General features: G+C 46.9%; 1 protein-coding gene across 3 annotated transcripts in view; it reads right to left on the reverse strand.

The window, feature by feature from the left end:
* Positions 1-12566: 12566 nt before the first annotated feature.
* The window catches only part of LOC142582172 (uncharacterized), a 673231-nt gene continuing 663572 nt past the window's right edge, over positions 12567-22225 (reverse strand). For 2 of the 3 annotated variants that reach the window (XM_075691569.1, XM_075691568.1), the window contains exon 8: positions 12567-13077. In XM_075691569.1, coding sequence (XP_075547684.1) covers positions 12992-13077 — 86 coding nt within the window. In that variant the 3' untranslated portion in view covers positions 12567-12991. The remainder of the gene's footprint in view (positions 13078-22225) is intronic. The other variant, XM_075691570.1, reaches the window with a different exon arrangement.

Raw genomic sequence — 22225 nt, forward strand, 5'->3', positions numbered from 1 at the left:
ATGTAATGAGGAGGGAAGATAACCGATGGTCACTAAGGGTTACGGACTGGATTCCAAGGGAAGGGATGCGTAGCAGGGGGCGGCAGAAAGTTAGGTGGGCGGATGACATTAAGACGTTTGCAGGGACAACATGGCCACAATTAGTACATGACCGGGGTAGTTGGAGAAGTATAGGAGAGGCCTTTGCCCTGCAGTGGGCGTAACAAGGCTGATGATGATGATGAAATACGGATACAGCGGCGGGAGATGTGCCGAGACGGCGGCTTCAATGTCCATTACCAAAAGGGCCTTCGATGCGAATCTTTGGCGCAGGGAGAAAGCACTGGAGGCCTCTACGGCTTGCCTTATCCAAGCATATTCTACAGTGAACTGGCCTTCCTCCACGTGCGACGGGTGCACCACATTCATTGTGGCTGCCTAGTCGCGAAGCAACCGATACGGTTTGCCGTTTACTACGAGGTATCGAATGTACGGTTCTAGCAATTTCAGATTTTCCTAGTTACTACTTAGCGACATCAACACTAGCTTGGGACTTTTGCACCCCACGGAGATATGCCCCATTTGCTGGCAGTTGTAGCAAACTACTGGTTTCCTTGCCTCGGAAGTTTTTTTTTTTTTGCCTTTCTGCCCTCTGTTCGGGTGACTCCTCCTTTCCCTGGCTGTTGTCGTCACTAATTTTCATCGAATCTGAATTTATACTGTCTCGACTTTGACCATCGCTCTGGTTTGCCGGGTCTGTATTTATTCATCTCCTTCTTCGGAGCTTTGTTCCCTTCAAACGCACGGCGAGTTACGTACTGCTCAACAAGATAGGCCGCTCTCGTGATAGTGTCCACGCCTGACCTATCCCTAACCCAATACTTGATGTTTTCTGTCAGCCGGCGGAAGAACTGTTCTAATGCAACGCACTGCATTGTTTTTTTTTCGGCGTCGTCGAGTGCACCCTCTTCTCTGAGCCATTCTTTCAGGTTTACCTCCAAGGTGTATGCCAAATCTGAGTATGACTCACTTTTGGTCTTCTCGAGCTCCCTGCATTTTCGCCTGAATGCTTCTGCTGCTAATCTATACTTTTTAAGCAGATTCGCTTTGACTTTATAGAAGTGCTTTGCTTCTTTTTTGCCCGTGCGGGAAATTATATCAGCTACCTCACGCGGCAACAACGTAAGAAAGCGTTGCGGCCACGTGTTTCTCGCGAATTTTGCCTTCTCACACACGCGCTCAAGCTGCACCGGAAAAGGCCTATGTCACCGCTTACTGCGCAGGGTGCCATCAAGTCTGTCATTCTGCGCTCGGTTTTTTGTGCCTCTGCGCTAAGTCTTTCAGTATTTTGAGCCTTCAGAAACTAAATCTCTAGGCGCCTCCTGTCGAGTGCGTCGCGTGCAACACGCTCTTCTTTTTCTTCTAGGCGCTTGCGCTCTTCCTCCTTATCCGCAATGCTCTCTAAGTATTCCTTCAGTTCATCATCGTCTGCGCCGATCGCTTCGATCGTCTCAATGATCTCCGGCTTTCTCTTTGATTCGGCAATTTGGAGGCCCAATTCTCTGGCCAAGTTAAACAATTCCGGCTTCTTTGGTGCCTTCAAGGTCGAGGATGCCCTAGTGCTGCTAACTCTTCACTCTATAACAACCTAGACGTACGCAAAACTTCCATCAACGGTTAAAGAAAAATCACTGCTTTGTACTTCCCCAAAACAATACGTAAAGCCAAGCGATATCTTAGTGAAGCAAATCTGTGCACTCACCATATGCAGTCATGAATCCTGACACCTTCCTTCCGAACGTTCTCACCAGGACGAAGAGGAGACGATCTCTTAGATGTCATCCAAAGTTGGGGATTCCAGAGTAGCGTATCCCATCCCTGCCAACCAGTTATGCAACGCCTGTTTCTCGAACCTCGACCGGCGTTAGTATTAGGATTGGGTACCTTGGCGTTGTCGGCAGGCTGCAGGCGTCCGGTAAACCATGGCGACCAGGCAGGGACGAGACGTTTTCTAGTGCGAAACTTACACTGTTTATGCAATGGTAGGTGAAGGATACGAAGAGAATGAATGAATGAATTTAAAAAGTACATTGCAGGACCCCTTACGTAGGCCCACTAAATTCGTAGGCGGGATCTTGCTCACGTTAACGTCACGTGACATGCGCTGAGTCCCCGTCATCGCTTTGCGGCTCCTGCTTTTCATCTGGGCGATGTTGCACGCCCCCATAGTTTCCTTGCCGCTGCTCCTTCTCTCCTGGGCGATGCTGCCCGTCCCCGTCGTTGCTTTGCGGCTGCTCCTTTTCTCATGGGCGATGTTGCACGTGCTTGCCTCCTCTGGCGGCAATCCGCGGAATCTGGTCGGGGATGGGCGGCTGATTCTTTCTCTAGAGTCGGACAGTTCACGGAAAGTTCTCTCCTTGGTCGCACACTTTGTGAGAAGGGTTCTCACCCCAGAGTCGCACACATAAGGGGCCTGTCATCACTGCAGGGCGCCTGCCAGACCGGCAACCACTCGAGACAACCATAGCAAATTAGAAATCCATCCTCCGTTTCGATGAGGCATGGCCTTTGAGCATCGTTATTGCCCGGGGTGTTCCAAGCCAACCATAACTCACCCCAGTACGACACAACATCGGCCTATCCGCTGGCCCAGCGCCCTATCGCCACTTCGAGCAACAGAACAAAGGTAGAGAGCTTTATATCGCACCGTCCCACTGTTGGTTATAGCAATGGCGCTTGGAGGGAAACCAAAACTGCCAAAAAATACCTGTAGACTTGTTCGCCAGAATACCAATCCGTAGCCGACAAAATACCAATCCGTAGCCTGTACTTCCCATCATTTCCTTGATGAGTGAACGATAGCAGCGCCAGATTTCCCTCTAGTTATAGGTATATGAAACTCTGCGCGCGACGCATTCGTAACCGTCAAGCCAGCAGGCTCTGTGAGGAACAAGCACACGCGCTCGCTGTTGCTGCTGGCGTTCCTCGCCACGAGAGCCTTGTGACAGCCAGGGTTCACGGTCACAAAGAAATATATTCTCCAGTTTGTAAGCGCGGGAAATTAGGTTTGTTAAGATAGTAAGCGAATGGTCACTGCAACTTATACAGCTTATAATCTATGAACATTACTTCACCTAACTGTCTGATGCGTTGCTATCGATCACTATCAGTGCTTTGTCTTTTGAGCGAAACTTCGAGTCTTATTTCGGTTTGTTGCGCGCAATTACTGATTATTGTTATTTTAGCCCTCCACAATGTGTTACTTTGGAAAACAACCCATAGCCTATAGTAGACAGAATCGTCTTGAAAACAACGCCCTTGATCGGTTGCGTCGTGTTAACCAGACGCCATCAAGTTTTATCGCCTCGCACTCCACAACGACGTAGCTGGCACAAATATGAAAATTCGAGTAAAAAATATATATGGTCCAGCAACACTAGCATGCCGTCGTTGCGAGACAGCACTCATGCCGAATGTGCGACTAAAAAAAAAAAAACGCTAACTGCTGGCATCGTGCTCGCGCTACTCCGCAGGCGGGCCACAGCGCGCATGCGCATGCTAACATCACGTGCGCCAGCACTGAGGTGAAGCGCTCGTACAGGGCAGGGAGCAGCGTAAGGACGCATTAATTAATGTAGCCCGGAGCAACCTTACGCTGAGGAAGCACTGAGGAAGCCTTCGCTGAGGGCCCCTCAGTAAGGAAGCTTTCAGAGTGACATAAGCTGTCCTCACAGCAATGAAGGCTTCCTTACTGAGGAGCATTACATTGTTTGGGACTTACCTAATAGTCGGCCACCAACGCCGAAATACGTCAGCCAAGGTTTCTTCATGCACACAGCAAGGAACAAGCTGTCCTCGCACAATCATCACGCAGAGAACAGTGTTCAAAGAGGCAGACAAATCCAAGGACTGGCAACTCGTTTACTGAAGCTCTTTACAGCATATACATCGTGTTGTACAATTCTGTTCTTAGTTTTAATTTTCAGCTATTTAATTCTACGGACAAGAAGAATATATGTACACAACTGCGTAGTCCCCAAAGGCCAGTATAATTAAAAGCACTGTAGTTCATGCTTTACATTAATATATTATTCACTGAAGATTGCCTTGCCAAAGCACAACTGTCAGTAAGTTGGCTGCGTGTTCATGATTGCAGAATGGGGCGTTTTGCACAATAAACATTGTAACGGGATATGCAAGCAACAACCTCGTTCTTATAGTGGAAAAGTTTTAACAAGGCCTCCCGTATCATCTAGAGTACAAGAACTTTGAGCAACGTCAGAGAGGTTCATAACTACAGCCTATATTTATTTTAACGATTGCGTAGCGATTTCTTCAAGTATTTTTGAATAATCAAACAATGTAAAATTCATGATGAAAACTGACAGTACGCTTGAGCATTCAAGATGAACAGTACTCCGTTATATATATATATATATAGAATGAATATGAAGCCCCGAGCTTTATCGACCATTTGGCCAAACAATTCTCAGCATTGTCCTTCCTTGGTATGCCCAATGTGATGTCCACAATCAGATGTCTAAATGAATGGGGCTCTTTCAAAACTACTCGTTCAGAAAGTCCCACTGGATGTTTCAAATTATTTCATACGATGCGAATATTGCAGCCGCCTAACCATTTCCAAATGAAAACGTTTTTAATACTTGATTCGCTATTCTGCTAATTTAAGCGACGAGGGATGAAAATAGACGGTCTCATGTTATGTACAGCGAATGTCAACAAGCGTTCAAAAAAAGCATGTGAACGTGTGCAGCAACAGCATACGCCAAGTCGCCATATGGAGCTTAACTGTGTTTTGTTCACAGTACACGTTTAACTAAACAAAAAGTACGCGTAATGAGATGTGCCTTCAGACGGTTTAGTGCCTAAGGTAATACTAGGAGAACAAGCCACTTCTGTTTTCTCCACTTGAAGAGAGAAGAAAAAAAAAGCAATGTCACTCGACACGCGACTAAAGTTCTAATATTAAGCTGTATTTGCCGGCTCCTTTAATTTATTTCTTTTCTTCTGTGCAAGAACATTTTCTTTTTCAATATCGCCTGTGATAGGACGGTTTCCCACCTTTTCCGGTGAATTGTAGGAATGCCGGTATGGAAATCACAATGCCCATGCAGCTGATCTTTAAATTTATTAATTAATTTAATTATTGATTCACTGAATGCACTTGCTACATTTTCGTAACTAAAGTTGAGCACTACTGAAAAATATCGGCTTAGGAGAAATCCTTATACTAGCACAACTTTCAATATGCTCTTCATTAACTCTAATTTTCTGGTTTGATCATTCAGGCACAAATCATAGCCCTTTACAAAAAATGTCCGATAAGGACAAAAAAAAAACGCCAATAGAAAACATAGAAATCTAAGCGTAAGCTGCTCTAACTACGTAACTTCTCAATTAAGTGCCGCAGATAAATGTGTTTCTCTATGATATTTCGCAATTTCCCGTACGTCGCCTACCGCTGAGGTTTCGCCTCAGTTCGGTACCCATAAAGCATGCTACCTAACGCATATCACTTGCCGTGGGTGCCACAAAAAATTTAGCTCTGATTACGATACCCGCTAACGCAAAATTTGAGCGGAGCTCCATACGTGTTTTCATTTCGCGACATATTGCGGCAAATAATTTGAGAGAAACATGTAGCAGAGTCGGCAATCGTCGAAAATCTCATCTGCGGGTCAAGCGCGTCGGCTTTTATGCGTGACTCATCGAAGGTTCCAGTGTAATCGCTGGTGCCGCGTGTCTTCCAGGAAGTACTACACAAGTCGCGTCGCGCGTACAATCAGATTACAAAGCAATCGTAAATCATGGCAATCGAAACAAGCGCCAACGAGACCAAACCAAGCGAACCAAACAAGCGTGAGAGAGAGCTGACGCGACCAGACGATGGTACGAAACGAGCGGTCCGGCTGAGACCAGATACGAGTACGCCGCATCGAGCGGTCGGGCGGGTCCGCATGACACCAGTTTCCCCGCACGCACGTCACTGAGGGGGCCACTCTCATTGGTCTTCGCCGTTCGCGGCTCGGGTCTTTCGTCTCCCGCTCCGCGTTTGCTCTTTCATATTTCGCTGTGCTTGTTCCTCGCTTACGCCACCGACACCGACGCAGGAACGGGCGCCTAGGAGCGCCGCTTTAAAATGGTATGCACAATTTTGTGGCGATACTTTGCACCTTTATGATGGTGTAATACGAAGTTCAAAGAATGCCTTGAATTGTGGGCAGTTGATGAGAAAAGCCTTTGATATGTTGCCAGATTTTTTTACCAAATAAGGTGAAATTTTAGGCGGACCCTCTCGAACAGTGCGTTCCGTGGCATTGCTCTTGTCTTGCCAAATTGCTTACGTATAGTACGTCACTCATATAACGAAGCGTCTTATAAGTATGCGCTAGGCCTACGGATGTGCTGGTCGCCGGCTTTGTATTTCACGGAATAATGCATTGAAACAACAAACAGTACCTGAATATCTTCCGTGCAACAAATACAAACATTCAGGCGCATAAGTCTACTAAAACGAATATTTCTAGACCTTCCTTCCCGGTATTCGTGTGACTGCTGCTTCGTTTTCTTGACTTATAAGGTGGAGGAGTCGCGGAGGCAGTGTGCTAGTAAACTACATCGACCCCAGGGATGGCGTGATGAAAAGTGGGCTGATCCTGGTAAATCGGTGAATTAAGCAGGTCGTGTGATGAAGATTACGACGCCTTGTCGATTGGCAGGACAGGCATATGTAATCGGCACGTTGCAAAACACGTTGTAGAAGATGGAACAGATTTGTATGCTTTAATTTATCGCTTACTAAAGGGAAAATGAGTTATCCATCCAAACGTAGCAATTTGCTACAAAGGAAACCCATACGGGTTCCTCTAAAGAAAAGCCTCGCAGTTTCTTTTTTTTTTTTTCACTTGCGAGGCTTTTCTTTCGAAGAGCCCGTATGGGTTTCCTTTGTAGCAACTTGCTACGTTTTGGTGGGTGTCTCCATTTCCCTTTTATTAATTTCTTCTCTACACCTTGCGGGCTTCCGCCGAACTATTAGGTCATTAATTTATCGCTTTAAGAGAGCTTAGATTCACACCGATACCAAAGCGTGTGTTGCATCTGCATAATTTTATTTCTCTGTCTTTTGAAAATTATATGCACGAGATATAAACTTTCCAACTCCTGCGGTAAAATAATTACCGAAAGTGGTCAAATTTTCCTATGAATATTGCTATGCGCCAGTGTGAATAGTAGACCCTATTTCACTATTGATCGTTGTCAATTTGGCAATTGTGGCACGTGCTCTGCAGTGAATAAATAAAGAGTTCATTAGTGAATATCATCTGCTTGTACATTGCGACTTTTTATGCAGGTTATTCCCGCCGCTTGCCGAAATTCCCCTAGAAATGCGTAATACAGCTATTACTAACAAAATATTTCAATAAATTATCTTCGAACTAAAAAAAACACTCGACATATCACACCTCATGCCAACTGCCCCGTACACACTTTCAACAAGCGAGAACATAATTTTTTTTCTTCCCACATTACACGAATTCCAGCACGCGCTTATATGCAGCAACGTATGTAACAACCTGGATGTGACCATAACAATAAAGCAAGATCGCAAAAAATAATTTAAAGAACAGTTCCTGCTTCTCCACATTGTTCGCTACTACATTTCAGACCACCGAAAAATTGTCCATCATCTGTCTGCTTCTGGCCTTCATTCAGCTGGAAGCAGTACTACACACTACGACATGCGGTTCCGGTAAGCTCGCGTACCTGTCCTGGGCCGGCAGTTGCTGATTTTTCACGCTATTGATACAATAGTCAATCAAAAAACTTTTCTCCAGAAGCACCACGATCTTTCTCGGAAAAAAAATTCATTATGAAAACTGATACGCTACTCGTTCTTGTCCTCGAATTAGCTTTTGCTGCGGACACACATTCAACTTGGAAACTGCGTAGAAACACTCGAGCACGTTCACTGCTATCAAAAACACATTATAACTGTCTTGTCATGTCTATTCCCACTGTCGTCACAAAAACACGTAATTGCAGGGTACATTGCAGTACGTGTCACCAACAAAGCAAGTAGACATGAAAATGATGCAGCAGAAAGCGTCAGGGCAAATTGTAACTTCTACCTATTAAATCTAAACAATATTTTAATTCTTTCGATAAATCTTGGCAGCTGTCTATTTCTGGAATTTAAAAAAATAGAGAAACAACGTAGATAATTTTATCAGTTTTTTTTTTCGAAGCTGCCACAGTCGACTGAACAGATCAGAAGGACAAGTTGTGGCACAGTTCTAATAAACATAATTGTCGCGTGGTAAAGCTTTAAAAAAAGCCCCGTCAATTCAGTTCAGCCAGAGCTACCGGCCGAATGCTTCCAAGGAAAAAACGTAATTGATCTGAAAGCATCAAACGGCCCACTGAACGAAACGTCAAGCGTCTGTAGTAGCACAACGGCACCTAAATACCGATTGGCTGCTATGCCACGTCACGTGCGCGCCTCGACGGAGCACAGCCGGCGAGAGGGAAACACCTGCTGCCGCGCCATGTGTTGCTTGAGGGGAGAGGGCACCTCCGCGACGCCACGTCACCTCCGCTCTCGGAAGCCTGTGCTATACGCGCGTTCCTCTTCCGCACAAGCTGTTGCCTGCGTTCTAACATAGCCTCTGTAATCGCCATAAAAACGGAAATAATGCATAAAAACATAATTCATTCGAAAGGAAGAACGTTGGCGGTAGTGAGCTTCGAACCTACGAGCCCCCACACTCGGAACCCGGTCGTCTGGGCTAAAGGCCTCTGCACTCTGCTTGATGACATGATGCTACCTGGACTGAAACTTCCGTTGCCTGCACCGGCGTGACGTCAAAATCACCGCGGCTTACTCCAGAGCGTCCCCATTAGATTATATGGCAGTCGGGCAATGAAGCATGACGTCACGGATCGAAGTGCACTGGCCTTCTGCTATCTAGGAAGCGATGGCCAATCGTGTCAACGAGCTGGCTTGCCCGCGACGAGTTGATAACTCGAAGGACCACTCGGCGACGCTCAGTTGGACGTTCATGCTTTCGCATCCACAACCCATAAGAAGCGCTTAGGTGTACTCTTATTTTCTTATTATTTAAGCTTTAAAGCAAAATTAATGTGGCCGGGAAAAAATTTTCATCATCCCAATTTCCCATAAGAAGGACTGCCATTTCTCGGAGCAGTGTGAGGCAGCTGCAGCGCCGCTTTCATTACGTTGCAGGGTGTACCAATGTCAAGACCAAGTTCGAACCTTTAATTTACCTTGGGTGTTTGAGCGATAGAAATAGGCCAGTCACAAGTAGATTTTCTTCTACCTCTCACTTACAGCCGCAAATTGCAAGATTTCCATCAGTGTTCACTGAAGATCAGCTGTGGTAAATGAAAGAGCTTCTATGAAAATTTATTTTCATATCCTGCTGTAGATGTCCCTTACTTTAGGTTGTGTAGCCATTGTTCACATCCTCAGAAACGACGACGCTGAGCTGTCCAAAGCATTTGTGAATAAAGGAAAGCAAAGAATTTATACGCAGTCTTGCCACGTGAGACATATACCTTATGGAAATACCTCAACTCATGCTAGCTCCTAATATGCTCGTGATAACGAAAAACAGAATTAGGATTCTGATGAATTTCGAGCGCTTACGGCATTCCCTCTTATTATTCCAAATGACAAATGCAAGACGTTGGGACTGGCGCCCTCTCTTTCAGCGGCCTAAGGAAAAGCTGCGCGAAATAATATATGCATGAAGAAAGTGCACTACTGAAGCTATATACGGGGCGATCATTGTTGCGTTTTCCGGAAGTTTAAGGCCCATGTCGCAGGAAATCCGGTGTCGGCGGAGTTGTCCGCGAGCGATAATATCCGCATGCATTTAGGTGTCAGTGTAGGCCATGCTTTGCTATATGACATGCGATATATGCGGGTTTAACTGCCACACCAGTCTATCACTAAAGTTGCTCGTACCTTGTCTTACATTCTTGACAAAGTTATTCGCCGGAATTTTGAGAATGAAACCCCAAAAACAAATATCATGAAACAAAACAACGACAGCGCATGCCTTTTATGTTGAATATTCTCAGGCTTAAATATTGAAAGTGCGAAACAGAAACCTGAAAATGATGTAATTTTTTGGCACGTTTCTGCACGACCTCCGGGATCGGCCCACGCAAGAAGCCGCGTTTCTACAAGAAAACTCGCCTTTGTGCATAGCGTTCGCCACCAGCATGTCCCGGTAAATATTACGGTTACATAAGCTGCAGTAGCCGGGAAGCGTGAGAAGCAGTCGCGGATCTTTGAATGTCGCGTTCCACTCATGAAGGCGAAGCCTAAGCGTACTCCAAGTTTTTAATTATCACCTGTGGCAGATAGCATAATTCTTGTTCTTGAGCTGATTTATCAATAGAGGCGAACATCACAAGCACGAGAAATCGAAACGCATATTGAGCCATTTAACGAACATTCACTAATTAACTGCTTAATTAATTACTGTACGGCACATATTGTGATTCACGAATTGCAGCCAGTGAGTTTGCAGAAATTAATTTCCAGGATGACGCCAGTTCCGAGATATAATTTCCCAAAGCGTGGGATAAAATACATGGGCGTTTCAGTCACTCTTGCGCTTCAATGCATAAAAGAAAGTCTTCTAAAAAAAGATAGGTGGAACAACAACGCATTTTTTAACAGAGTTTAATGAGGCATACCTCCAAACTGGTGCCCTTTTGGAAGTTCATTCCAAGTGGATACGCCTTGTAAACTCACCGGCTACAATGCCTAGATGGCAATCTGCGCTGCGATGTAATCAAGTAGCTAATTAGTGACCTTTTGGTAATTAGCTAAATCTCTGTTTCAATTCCTCGTGAAAATAATGTCCGCCTCTCTGAGTAATACAGCTCAAGGACTAGAGTCATGTACCTGCGACAAGCGATATTCAAAAAGTGCATAAAACTTAGAAAAGACCATCGCGTATAGCGTGGTTTGCTATGAGTGCGCTGCAAATTATATTGCCGTTTACGGAATTCACACCACACTAAATATAGGCGTCCCTACACATACGCAGCCATGGTTCTGCGGTAAAGCCTTAGTCATCCTATCTTCTCGTATATCCTTGTTGTCAATTTACCTCTGAAATTTGCATGACAAATTACTTCAAAACAATACTGACGTCTATACACAAGAGAACAATCTATACACCAAAGCTGTGGAATCATAGAAAGAAATTCAGACGCCTCACACGCTCTCTCCTCCAGAGGGCATTTATGTCACGAATACTTTCTATGACGCCAACCCTTGACTTAGCACTTATAAATTATTTCAATGCTCACATTCTTGAGAACCAGCGTACCCAAATACCTACGCCCGCATGACATGTTAATATAACGCCCTACTCAAAGTGCTTTTTCCTTCGAAATTGTCACAACTTCTCAACATCTCTTAAAAGCGGCATTAAGAAAGCCGCGGGTCCGTTCAATTTGTTCAAATATTACCATAAATGTAGGAGCACTTCCGGCAACATCCTGCACGATCTTGATGACGTCCAATTATGATATATTTTTTATTACCTAACAAAGACCAGTGCAGGATATCAAGTTGTTTTCAGCCACGCTGTTGTTTTTGTTGTGCGTGTTGATTAATGTCCGAAAATTAGCATTAGGCACAGGCGTATTTGCGTACGTTCGAATATCGGCTGCGGATGTGTTTGGAAAAAAAAGGAGACTCCGTCTTCTGCTCACTTGACTATCAAAGTTCTAATCAGAACAATTTCCAAGATTGTTTAAAATGACAGAGCAGTTCTTTCCCGCGAGAACCGATAACTTGTGCCGAGAGTAAAGCCATGCACGATTGAAAATACAGCTCCCGCACCACCGCGTTGGCATCTCAAGCGCCACACATACAAATCCATCGATTGTGCTGGTCAGCTTGACTGAATGTAAGGCGACAGAAATACGTATCACTTACGGCTGATCTTGTCCCACAACAATGTGCGTGCACTGCGCTCTTTCCCGTCAGGAACAGTGCGAAACCCTGGGGCACGCATGCACATCTCGACAGGAAAATACGGCGTGTGGAGCGTTAAAAAAAATACATGCGCGAGAGCTTCATGACATTTGTTATGTCGTATAGAAAAATCTCAAAAGAGTGATAAACATTTTTGAAGGGCGTCATTTAGCCCTTCGGTCAGCACGTTTTCCCCTACGGTCATATAATATAGTTCCCTTGAATGCAGATCAGTGCCGTATATTACGTCCCACTATGCTCCCAGTAAGTTGGATAGTGTGCCGATTTCAGAATGCAAATCCTTAAACAGAAGTGATAGCGAGGAAAATCCCGGGCGTCTCTTTCAGGCACTCCAAGCAATTGCCTGGGACACCGCAGGTCAGAGCAAACCTTTTCCGGGCAAATTCGACAGCCGTGTCATCATGGAAGGGAATAATAGTCATCCATTCGACAGTAGCACGACACTGCAAATGAAATTTAAACGAGTTTCTCAGAACGAATACCTCGCAGTTGAAACAGAAATCGCCGCGTGTGCAGCCACACGTAGGGTCAGAGGATATTGCCATGACTGATGAAAGTTTTTTGAAAAAGAACCATTCTTCTAAAGAAAAAAATACATATAACAAGAAAGAAAACATTGTGAGTATGTCATTCCAGCAATGTACCGCCAGCGTAAAGGGTAACATTGCACCATTCATACATCTGAGCAGGTCTCGGCAACGAGGAAAATACACTTCAGGAACAACCGTCCAGATACTGAATGCCGCGATTCTATATCTAGCGTCCGCTGAAAAATGCAACCTCTCAGCCGGGCTCTGGCTTCGACGAGCCGGAGAGCTCATTGCTCCGGCCCAGAGCTTGTGGGTGTGTCCGGACCTCCTCTTCGTAGACTTCTCGGTCCTACCAGTCCCGTCGACACGTTGGCCCGGTTGCGCTGAATCACGCTGCAGACTCTAATTAGCAGTCGGACTACGTCGAAGCCGCCAGCAGCCTTGAGACAACCAGAAGCAACACCACCGCCCCTCGGAGGCCCGCGTGCTGCCTGCCGCCGTTAGCTGCACAAGAGGAGAGAATAAGAGAAAGACATCCCGAAGGTCACATCTTGACGTAATTTACAACTGTGCCCGCACAAGGCGGACGCAAGGAAGGACAGTGCTCCAGTATTCCTACTGCACTACACAACGGCGCGGCTTCGTATAGTTGCAGTAGCGGAGAGGTTGTCTGCCTTATTCTGTCACACACACTTTCATATATCGCAGTTTTTTTTAATACGTTGGAGATATATACGCGTATGCTTGGACAGTCTCGTCACCATTCGTATACCTCAAAAGCAGAATTATAATTGTTTAAGTAGTCAACACACTTAAGCTGTGCCATTGATTAGCATCAATAGTAAATGTATGTCAGCTTGTCCACAGCCTAGAAGGAAGGGTCATTATTGTGATAAGGGAGAAAACAAATGATGGTATTATCGGTAACACTATCGCTGCAATGTGTTACTTGGTCTAAAAGAACAATGTATAGTGCAAGGAAATTCGGATGCCTAGGTTTAACTCAAAATACCAAGAAATATTGAAATCCACAAAGGACAGAGGCTCAGAGGGAGGCGGAAATGACAAGTGATCGACGGAACTTGAACAAGGAATCTTACTGCAGCCAATTTTTTTACTAGGCGACTTGTCGTCGTCCAGGCAACAACTGCTTTCCTTAGAAGCATTCATATAGCTTATTATTCGCCAACGCCAGCTGGGTAGCGAAAAAAGCGGGCGCATAAGGAACGGTGAGGGAAGTCGGGGAGGTTTCTGCCGATTGTTCGAAGAAGTAGAGGTGACAAAAAAAAAAACACTCGCCAGAAAGACAAAGCATCGATTGGGATAGCAAAGTAGTAGACAGCCGTACGAAGTAAAGATAGTAGTTTTATCGGCCGTATAAACTTGGAAACATTGGCTTACTAACTGAGCTAACAAGCATGGTGTCAGCGCTCACAAGCAAACATGAACACATCACGCTCGATGACCGCGGACACTCGCTCTCAAAACGCTGGCGTGAGCAAGCGCAGCAGCACCGGCGAGTGAAGTGACCCTGTTGCTGTCTATCGTTTCAACGCAAACTCAGCAGGGAGAACACAAAAAGCACAAAAGTATGAGCCGTCTGAAGACCGATTTCAAGGAACGGCGTGCTAAGTACGCAGTTGCTGGCGAAAAACAAGCGCCCCCCCCCCCTCCCTGCCTCCCTTCCGCACTGCCCCGCGCTTTCCTCCATTTCGCGTGCGAGATTTAGCCGTAATCCCAAGTTCCCTTTGAGCCGGGGCGCGAAATACGCGATTGTTCGCGGAGCACAACGCCGCCCTCTCTCCCTTCCATCGCCCCCACGGCCTTCCACGCGGCGGATGACGGCGCGCTTGCTATCCGCTTTCCTCCCTCACGCGCGCCATATTGAGCCGCGATCGTCGGCTCCCCTCGCATGCTTTCACATGCACATACAGCATACGGCGATTGGTGACGATGTTATCGCCCTTGAACTTTACACAGAACATCACGACGACGGCGATGCCGACGGCACAAATGCGCCTGGAGTGCCTATATAACTGCTATCACAATAAAACAGAAATGAATCTACACCTGTAATCGGGACTTGTTCATCCAGTGGTCGTTCGTCAACCAGAAAACACCGAAAAACATGGTTTGGACATTTGAGAAACGAGGAAGTCAGCTAATAACGCTCTGCTTGAAAAACTTTATATACGGTAAAAATGACAACAAGACTATAGCAACAGCACTTGACATTTTGCGGTCCCACAACTGGTTGGACCAGAGCGGCGCGTATTCCCCGCGTCCATAAATTATTTTTATGGCAATGTGAATTATAGGACACTCCAAGTGAATTTTCGCCTCCGCGGTTAAGAACTGCAGGGCAAAGACCTCCGCCATACTTCTCCAACTACCCCGGTAATGTGCTAATTGTACCCATGTTGTCTCTGAAAACTTCTTAATCTCATCTGTCCGCCTACCTTCCTGCCGCCCCCTGCTACGCTTCCCTTCTCTTGGAATCCAGTCCGTAATCCTTAATGACCATCGGTTATCTTCCCACCTCATTACATGCCCTGCCCAAGCCCCTTTCTTTTTCTTGATTCCAACTAAGATGTCATTAACACGCGTTTGTTCCCTCACCCAATCTGCTCTCTTCTTATCCCCCCCTTAACGTTACACATATCATTCTTTCCATAGCTCGTTGCGTCGTCCTCAATTTCAGTAGAACCCTTTTCGTAAGTCTCCAGGTTTCTGCCCCGTAGGTGAGTACTGGTAAGCCACAGCTGTTATACACTTTTCTATTGAGGGATAATGGCAGCCTGCTGTTCATGATTTGAGAATGCCTGCCAAACGCACCCTAGCCCATTCTTATTTTTCTGATTATTTCAGTCTCATGATCCGGATCCGCGGTCACTACCTGCCCTAAGTAGATGTATTACCTTACCACTTCCCGTGCCTCGCAACTTATCGTAAACTGCTGTTCTCTTCCGAGACTGTTAAACATTACTTTCGTTTTCTTCAGATTAATTTTTTCGACTCACCCTTCTGCTTTGCCTGTCCGGGTCAGTGAGTATGCATTGCAATTGGTCCCCGGAGTTACTAAGCAAGGCAATATCATCAGCGAATCGCAAGTTACTAAGGTATTCTTCAGTAACTCTCATCCCCCCTTCTTCCCAATCAAGGTCTCTGAATGCCTCCTGTAAACACGCTGTGAATAGTATTGGAGACATCGTATCTCCCTACCTGACGCCCTTTTTATTGGGAATTTGTTGCTTTCTTTATGGAGGGCTACGGTGGCTGTGGAGCCGCTATAGATATCTTTCATAATTTTTACATACGGCTCCTCAACACCCTGATTCCGTTATGCCTGCATGACTGATGTGGTTTCAACTGAATCAAACGGTTTCTCGTAACAAACGAAAGCTGTAAATAAGGATTCGTTATATTACGCACATTTCTCTATCACCTCATTGATTGTGTGAATATGATGTATTGTTGATTAGCCTTTACGAAATCCTGCCTGGCCCTTTGGTTGAGAGATGTCTAAGGTGTTCCTGATTCTATTTGCGGTTGCCTTAGTAAATACTTTGTAGGCAACGGACAGTAAGCTTATCGGTCTATAATTTTTCAAGTCTTTGGCGTCCCCTTCCTTATGGATTAAGATTATGTTGGCGTTCTTCCAAGATTCCGGTACGCTCCATGTCATGAGGCATTACGTATACAGGATGGCCAGTTTTTCTAGAACAATCTGCCCACCATCCTTCGACAAAACTGCTGTACACATGATCCTCCCCAACCGCCTTCCCCTTTTCCATAGCTACCAAGGCTTTCTTTACTTCCTACGGTGTTACTTGTGGGATGTCAAGTTCCTCTAGACTAGTCCCTCTTCCATTATCGTCGTGGGTGCCACTGGTACTGTATAAATCTCTATAGAACTCCTGAGCCACTTGAACTATCTTATCCATATTAGCAACGATATTGCCGGCTTTGTCTCTTAACGCACACATCTGATTCTTGCCTATTCCTAGTTTCTTCTTCACTGCTTTTAGGCTTCATCCATTCCTGAGAGCATACTCAATTCTATTTATATTATACTTACACCTATACTTATATTAGCTTCTATGAAGACGTGGAATCAGCGATGGGTAAAGTCAAAACGAAATACACCATACTGATGGGCAACTTCAATGCCAGAGTAGGCATGAAGCAGGCTGGAAACAAGTCAGTTGGGGAATAAAGCATAGAATATAGCAATAGTAGGGGAGAGTTATTAGTAGAGTTTGCAGAACTGAATAATATTGGGACAATCAATACCTTTTTCCGCAAGCGGGATAACCCAAAGTGGACGTGGAGGAGCCAGAATGGCGAGACTAGAAATGAAATAGGCTTCATATTCTACCCTAACCCTGGCATCATACAAGATGTGAACGTGCTCGGCAAGGTGCGCTGCAGTGACCATAGGATGGCAAGATCTGGAATTAGCCTCGACTTGAGGAGGGAACGGAAGAAACTGGTACGTAAGAAGCCGATGAATGAGTTAGCGGCAATAGGGAAAACAGGGGAATTCCGGATGAAGCTATAGAACAGGTATTCGGCTTTAACTCAGGAAGAGGGCCTTAGTGTTGAAGCAATGAACGACTATGTTATGGGCATCATTAAGGAGTGTGCAATAGTAGTCAGTGGTAACTTTGTTAGACAGGATACTGGTAAGCGATCGCAGGAGACGAAAGATCTTATTAGAAAACGCCAATGTATGAAAGCCTCTAACCCTACAACTAGAATATAACTGGCAGAACTTTCCAAGTTAATTAAAAAGCGTAAGATTGCTGACATAAGGAAGCCTAGGTTAGGCTAACGTAAAAGGCGTTAGGGTGGCGCGGTGTATTCCCGCAGCGGATTATTATCTTCCCGTCTCCGCCACGTTATGGTTAGGTTAACTTTACTTTAGCGTTAGGTTAGCGCTAGGCTAGGTTAGGTTCAGGTTAGGTTTATATTACCTTAGGTTAGGTTAGCGTAAAAGGCGTTGGGATGGCGTGGCGTATCCTCACAGCGGTTACGCCGTGCTGAATATTGTCTTTGCGTCCCTGCCACGTTAGGTTAGCGTCAAAGTTGTTAGGGTAGCGCGGCGTATTCGCACAGCGGTTACGCCGTCAGGATTATTGTCTTTGCGTCTCGGCCACGTTTGCTTTGGTTAACGTTAGGTTAGGCTAGGTTAGCTCTATGTTAGGGTAGTGTAAAATGCGGTAGGGTGGCACGACGTATTCTCATAGCGGTTGCAGGGGCGTCGAGAGTCACTGGCCCCCTTTCAGCCACTCGCGTTCAACAACGGTTGCTAAGGTGCTCAGCCTTCTATATTTTCAATATATGCGGCCCAGCCTCTACTACGGTCCCTAGGGCTCTCACGGAAACATCTTTGATATTATTCGGAAGGTGAATCGCTGCAAGGCGGGAGAAAGCTATCATCCGGCACGACTGACTCACTGAGCGCCGCAGATTTGAGACAGTGTCCGCCACAGCGATCGCTAAATGGGGCGTCAGTGCTCGTTGCTTCACCTGTTTCACCGCGCCGGCAGCCAGCGTCCGAGTGTAAACTCGACCCCACTTCGCAATGCCGGCACGCCGATGGACAAACGCATGCAACACGTGCAAAGAAACTTCTCTGTAGTGCCTCGGCAGAGTCAAATGTTCAAGGAGCAAAAGCCCCGTTATATGCTATCCCGCGCCCGCTCTTACTTGTGCTTGCACACAAACGTCCGCCGCATCCGGAAATGCCACGCCCCGCTGTACTTGCTAGCAATTGTTAAGTCTCTTCCTGGGCGCTATTGGCGGCGAGGAGTTACGGAGTCGCCATCTATCGGAAGCGCCTCGCTGGCGTAGTATGAGGGATCACGTGGCGCGCTCCTCATAGGTTTTGCTGTCAGCGCTCACTGAAAACACCACGCGCGAGCTCTCCCGGACATTTCTGTAAGTACTTTCGAAACGAGAGATGTTTTTTACTGTCTAAATAATAATCTTGGGCAAACTGAAAGCACACAATCGTTTACAGACTCTATCTCTTTACCGAATACGTACAGTGAACGCCACTGCGCGCGGTCACCGCGATGGAGTCTCCCGAACCGGCTTCTTGCGTGAAAGGTAGGTAAACGCTGAGAGCAAACTATGTGAAATATGTTCTTATAGTGTTTGTATAACTAAATGTAGCGTAATAGAATGAAGCCTCAATGCAGCGATCGCACAGATTCGCAGCGACCGACTGCGCGTCTGCATGCTTGTCCGCGCACTGTTTCGCTTTCGCCGCGTGCTCGTTTTCGCACTGCGCCATGAGCTTTAGGCCGCAGAATATGAGCGTTTGACAGTATACAAGCAACCATTGTTGCGTGGGCGCTATCAGAGCTGTTCAAAAAATAATTTCATTGTAGAGACTTCGACGGCTACGGGGACTGTGATGTACGTGCCGTCGCGACGATTCAATATCTTTTTTATTCTAAATTCTTTTACCTTTCAATATTATTTCTAGAGTTGCGTCACACTGTATGCTTATCGGTGTTCTCAGCGTGCGATTTCCCGCTGCTCCTTTTTTGTAATCCAGTGCACTGATTCATAACACAAACATGACCATATGCCATGCTTTCTTTTTAATGTGCTTCTTACCACTCCCTTTCCACTCCACTGAACTTGCCAGTATCTATGGCATCGACAAGTTCATAGACCAAACCATCATGACATTAGTCGGGCAGCGGACTGGATCGAGCGTCTCAGTGCGCGTTTTCAGAACATCGCAGACCGGGCGCCGTCGCAGAAATCTTCCTCGCGCCTGTGCTTGCTGCATACCAGAGTTGTAGCCGATGACTGTTTGTCGGTTTTATGTTTCGCGAGCCAAGCTTCACGCAGCTTCTTGTCCTGCGGCTACGTGTGAATAAGTCTGACACCGGCCTCCGTTACGTACGTCCGGCCCTGCGGCACCGAGCAGTAGCCTACCATGTTGCGCGCCCTCAAAGGCAGCCACTACCTATTGTAGTGCTTTCAAGCGTTGTAAAGGAGACACTCGAAGGGGGAAAATTTTGCCACTAAATGAGGACCGCAGCGTACGTAAGCTCGTTTTCAGCTCGCTTCGGCGCTCCCGAAGCAGCCGATGCGGCCGCTATGTCCACGTGATCCCTCCTAGCACGTCACGCCGACGGTGGCGCCAGCCTTTCCAGTGGTGGAGCTCGAGGCCAATACGCTGCAGGAGTGAGGAAAAGCGGGCGAGGGTGAGCCCAGGGGGATGGCGGCTTGATGCGCGCTGCCTCCCGGCGCATCCAATGCGGACGGTCACGTAACGAAGCGCGCGCTAGAGGAGTCACGTGAGCCCGCAGTTCCTCTTCCCACACGGTGGTGGCGGCGCATGGCTGTCCGCGCCGCTGAGCGCATACGCGGCCCGCGCGCAGTATCTTGGAGAGTGCGTGATTGCAGACACAAATACACTACTTTCTGCAGTCCTTTAGGAAACGCGTTTTAGCGCCTACGCTGCTGTAGGTACAAAGGCAAAATGATAGCTCAGATGGCTGATGCCTTTGTGCGTGCTGTGTTTCCGCGCGCCTCTAATACCGGAGCTCGCGTAATCGGAACTTTCCGAAAGGCGGTTAAGCAAGAGGCAGCACGAAGCATTTGCTTCCCGCGGCCGGCGCTCCTTGTCGAGCCAGGTTGGTGACAGTGAACGTTTTCCATTCAAGGCGCTCGCGCTTTTCCAAGGGCGGCAAGACATCGTTGTCGCAGAAGACTTTTGTGCGCGGATGGCAGACCAAGCGACACGTCCAGACCCTCCAGCCCGAGATGACGTCCCCCATTCCCGTGATTGCCGCATGGATCTTCCTTTTTCAATGGCTCGAGGCGGCACTAGCTCCACCTCAACCACCTCAACAATACCGAGCCTTGTGCTATCTCGGAGAATCCGCACGGATAGCACTATTGAGTCTCTACAACACCTCATGGCGGGAGGGAAATGTTCCTGACGAATGGAAAGTGAGCCGCCTGGTGCCAATCTTGAAGCAGGGCAAATCCCCGCTAGAGCTCACCTCTTACCGCCCAATAGCGTTGGCCAGCCGGTCAGGAAAGATAATGGAACGGATGATCCTTGGCCGCCTGGAATGGTACCTTGAATACTACAAGATTTATCCGAATTCAATGGCCGGTTTCCGACGTGACCGCTCTTCCATCGACAATGTAGTTGATCTCGTTTCATATGTCCAGCACGAAAGGCCCCGTAAACGTTTATGTGCAGCTTTATTCTTGGATGTGAAAGGGGCATACGATAACGTATTACATGAGCTGATTCTCGACGCTCTTGTGACGGTTGGCCTAGGTGGTCGAGTATTTCTGTGGATTGCAAGTTACCTTTCTGCAAGATCATTCTATGTGTTAACTGACGATGGCCCAACTACGCGACGCTATACCAGCAGGGCCGTTCCTCAAGGCGGTGCTCTCAGCCCGACGCTATTTAACCTCGCTCTTATTGGGCTTGCTGAACACTTGCCAACTACCACCAAAATTTCAATATACGCAGATGACATCTGTGTCTGGACTTCGGCAGTCACACGCCCTCAGATACGTGCACGGCTTCAAAAGGGGCTACTTTGACAGCGAGCTACTTGTGTGAACAAGGTCTCAGCATATCGCCAGAAAAATGCGCCATAGTGGCATTTACTCGCAAACCAATGACGCCTTATGTCATCTCAATCAATGGGCGGGCCATTTCCTATGTCAGAACCTACAGATTTCTCGGCGTAATTATCGACCGAGACCTCAGTTGGAGCCCGTACGTGGCCTACATGAAACGGCGCCTGACATTAACCTCCCAGTTGTTTAAATACTTGACAGGAAAGACGTACGGGATGTCAGTAGACGCAATGCTGAGACTCTACAGAGCTCTCTTTCTCGGTTTTTTAAGATACAGTCTACCTGTACTGAACAACACCTGCAAGACAAATATTCGTCTTCTGCAGGCAGCACAAGCTCAAGCACTCAGAGTTTGTCTTGGTTTGCCCAGATGCACGTCAACTGAGGCAACTATTGCGATTGCTCCGGACCATCCAATGAAAACTCACATCACGGTGGAAACCCTGAGAACGCATATCAGACATTTTGCACGTGCCCCCTATCACCACATTGCAACACTACCTTCAGACAGGCACCAAGCATCGTTCTCCTAAACTATCGTCAAGTACAACGACAAACGTCCCTCGGGCTTCACCGCTGCATCTAAACCACCGATACCCCCTTGGTGCCTTGTCAGCCCCACAGTCCATCTCAGCGCACCAGGAATCGGGAAAAAGTCTGATTTGTCGTCGCCTGTGCTGAAACAACTGTCTCTGCTGCTTCTGCACGAGAGGTACGCGGACAGTGCACATATTTATACAGATGGTTCCACAAACATCCAGTGTTCGTCCGGTGCTGTGGCCGTCCCAGCAAGAGGTATTAGCATCAGCTTTAGGATTGGCCACCCAACGTCATCTACATCTGCGGAACTAGCTGCTCTTCGCGCTGCACTTTGTTTCATCAATCGGGAACCACCTCAACAATGGTCAATTTTCAGTTACTCAAAGGCAGCCCTACAATCTGTGCTATCAGCTCTGCGTCGCGGGCCATTCGAACAGATCGTGCTCGATATTAGATACCTACTTCATACATCACATGA

The sequence above is a fragment of the Dermacentor variabilis genome, chromosome 5 (genome assembly GCF_050947875.1).
Source record: "Dermacentor variabilis isolate Ectoservices chromosome 5, ASM5094787v1, whole genome shotgun sequence".
In the NCBI taxonomy this organism is placed as follows: domain Eukaryota; kingdom Metazoa; phylum Arthropoda; class Arachnida; order Ixodida; family Ixodidae; genus Dermacentor; species Dermacentor variabilis.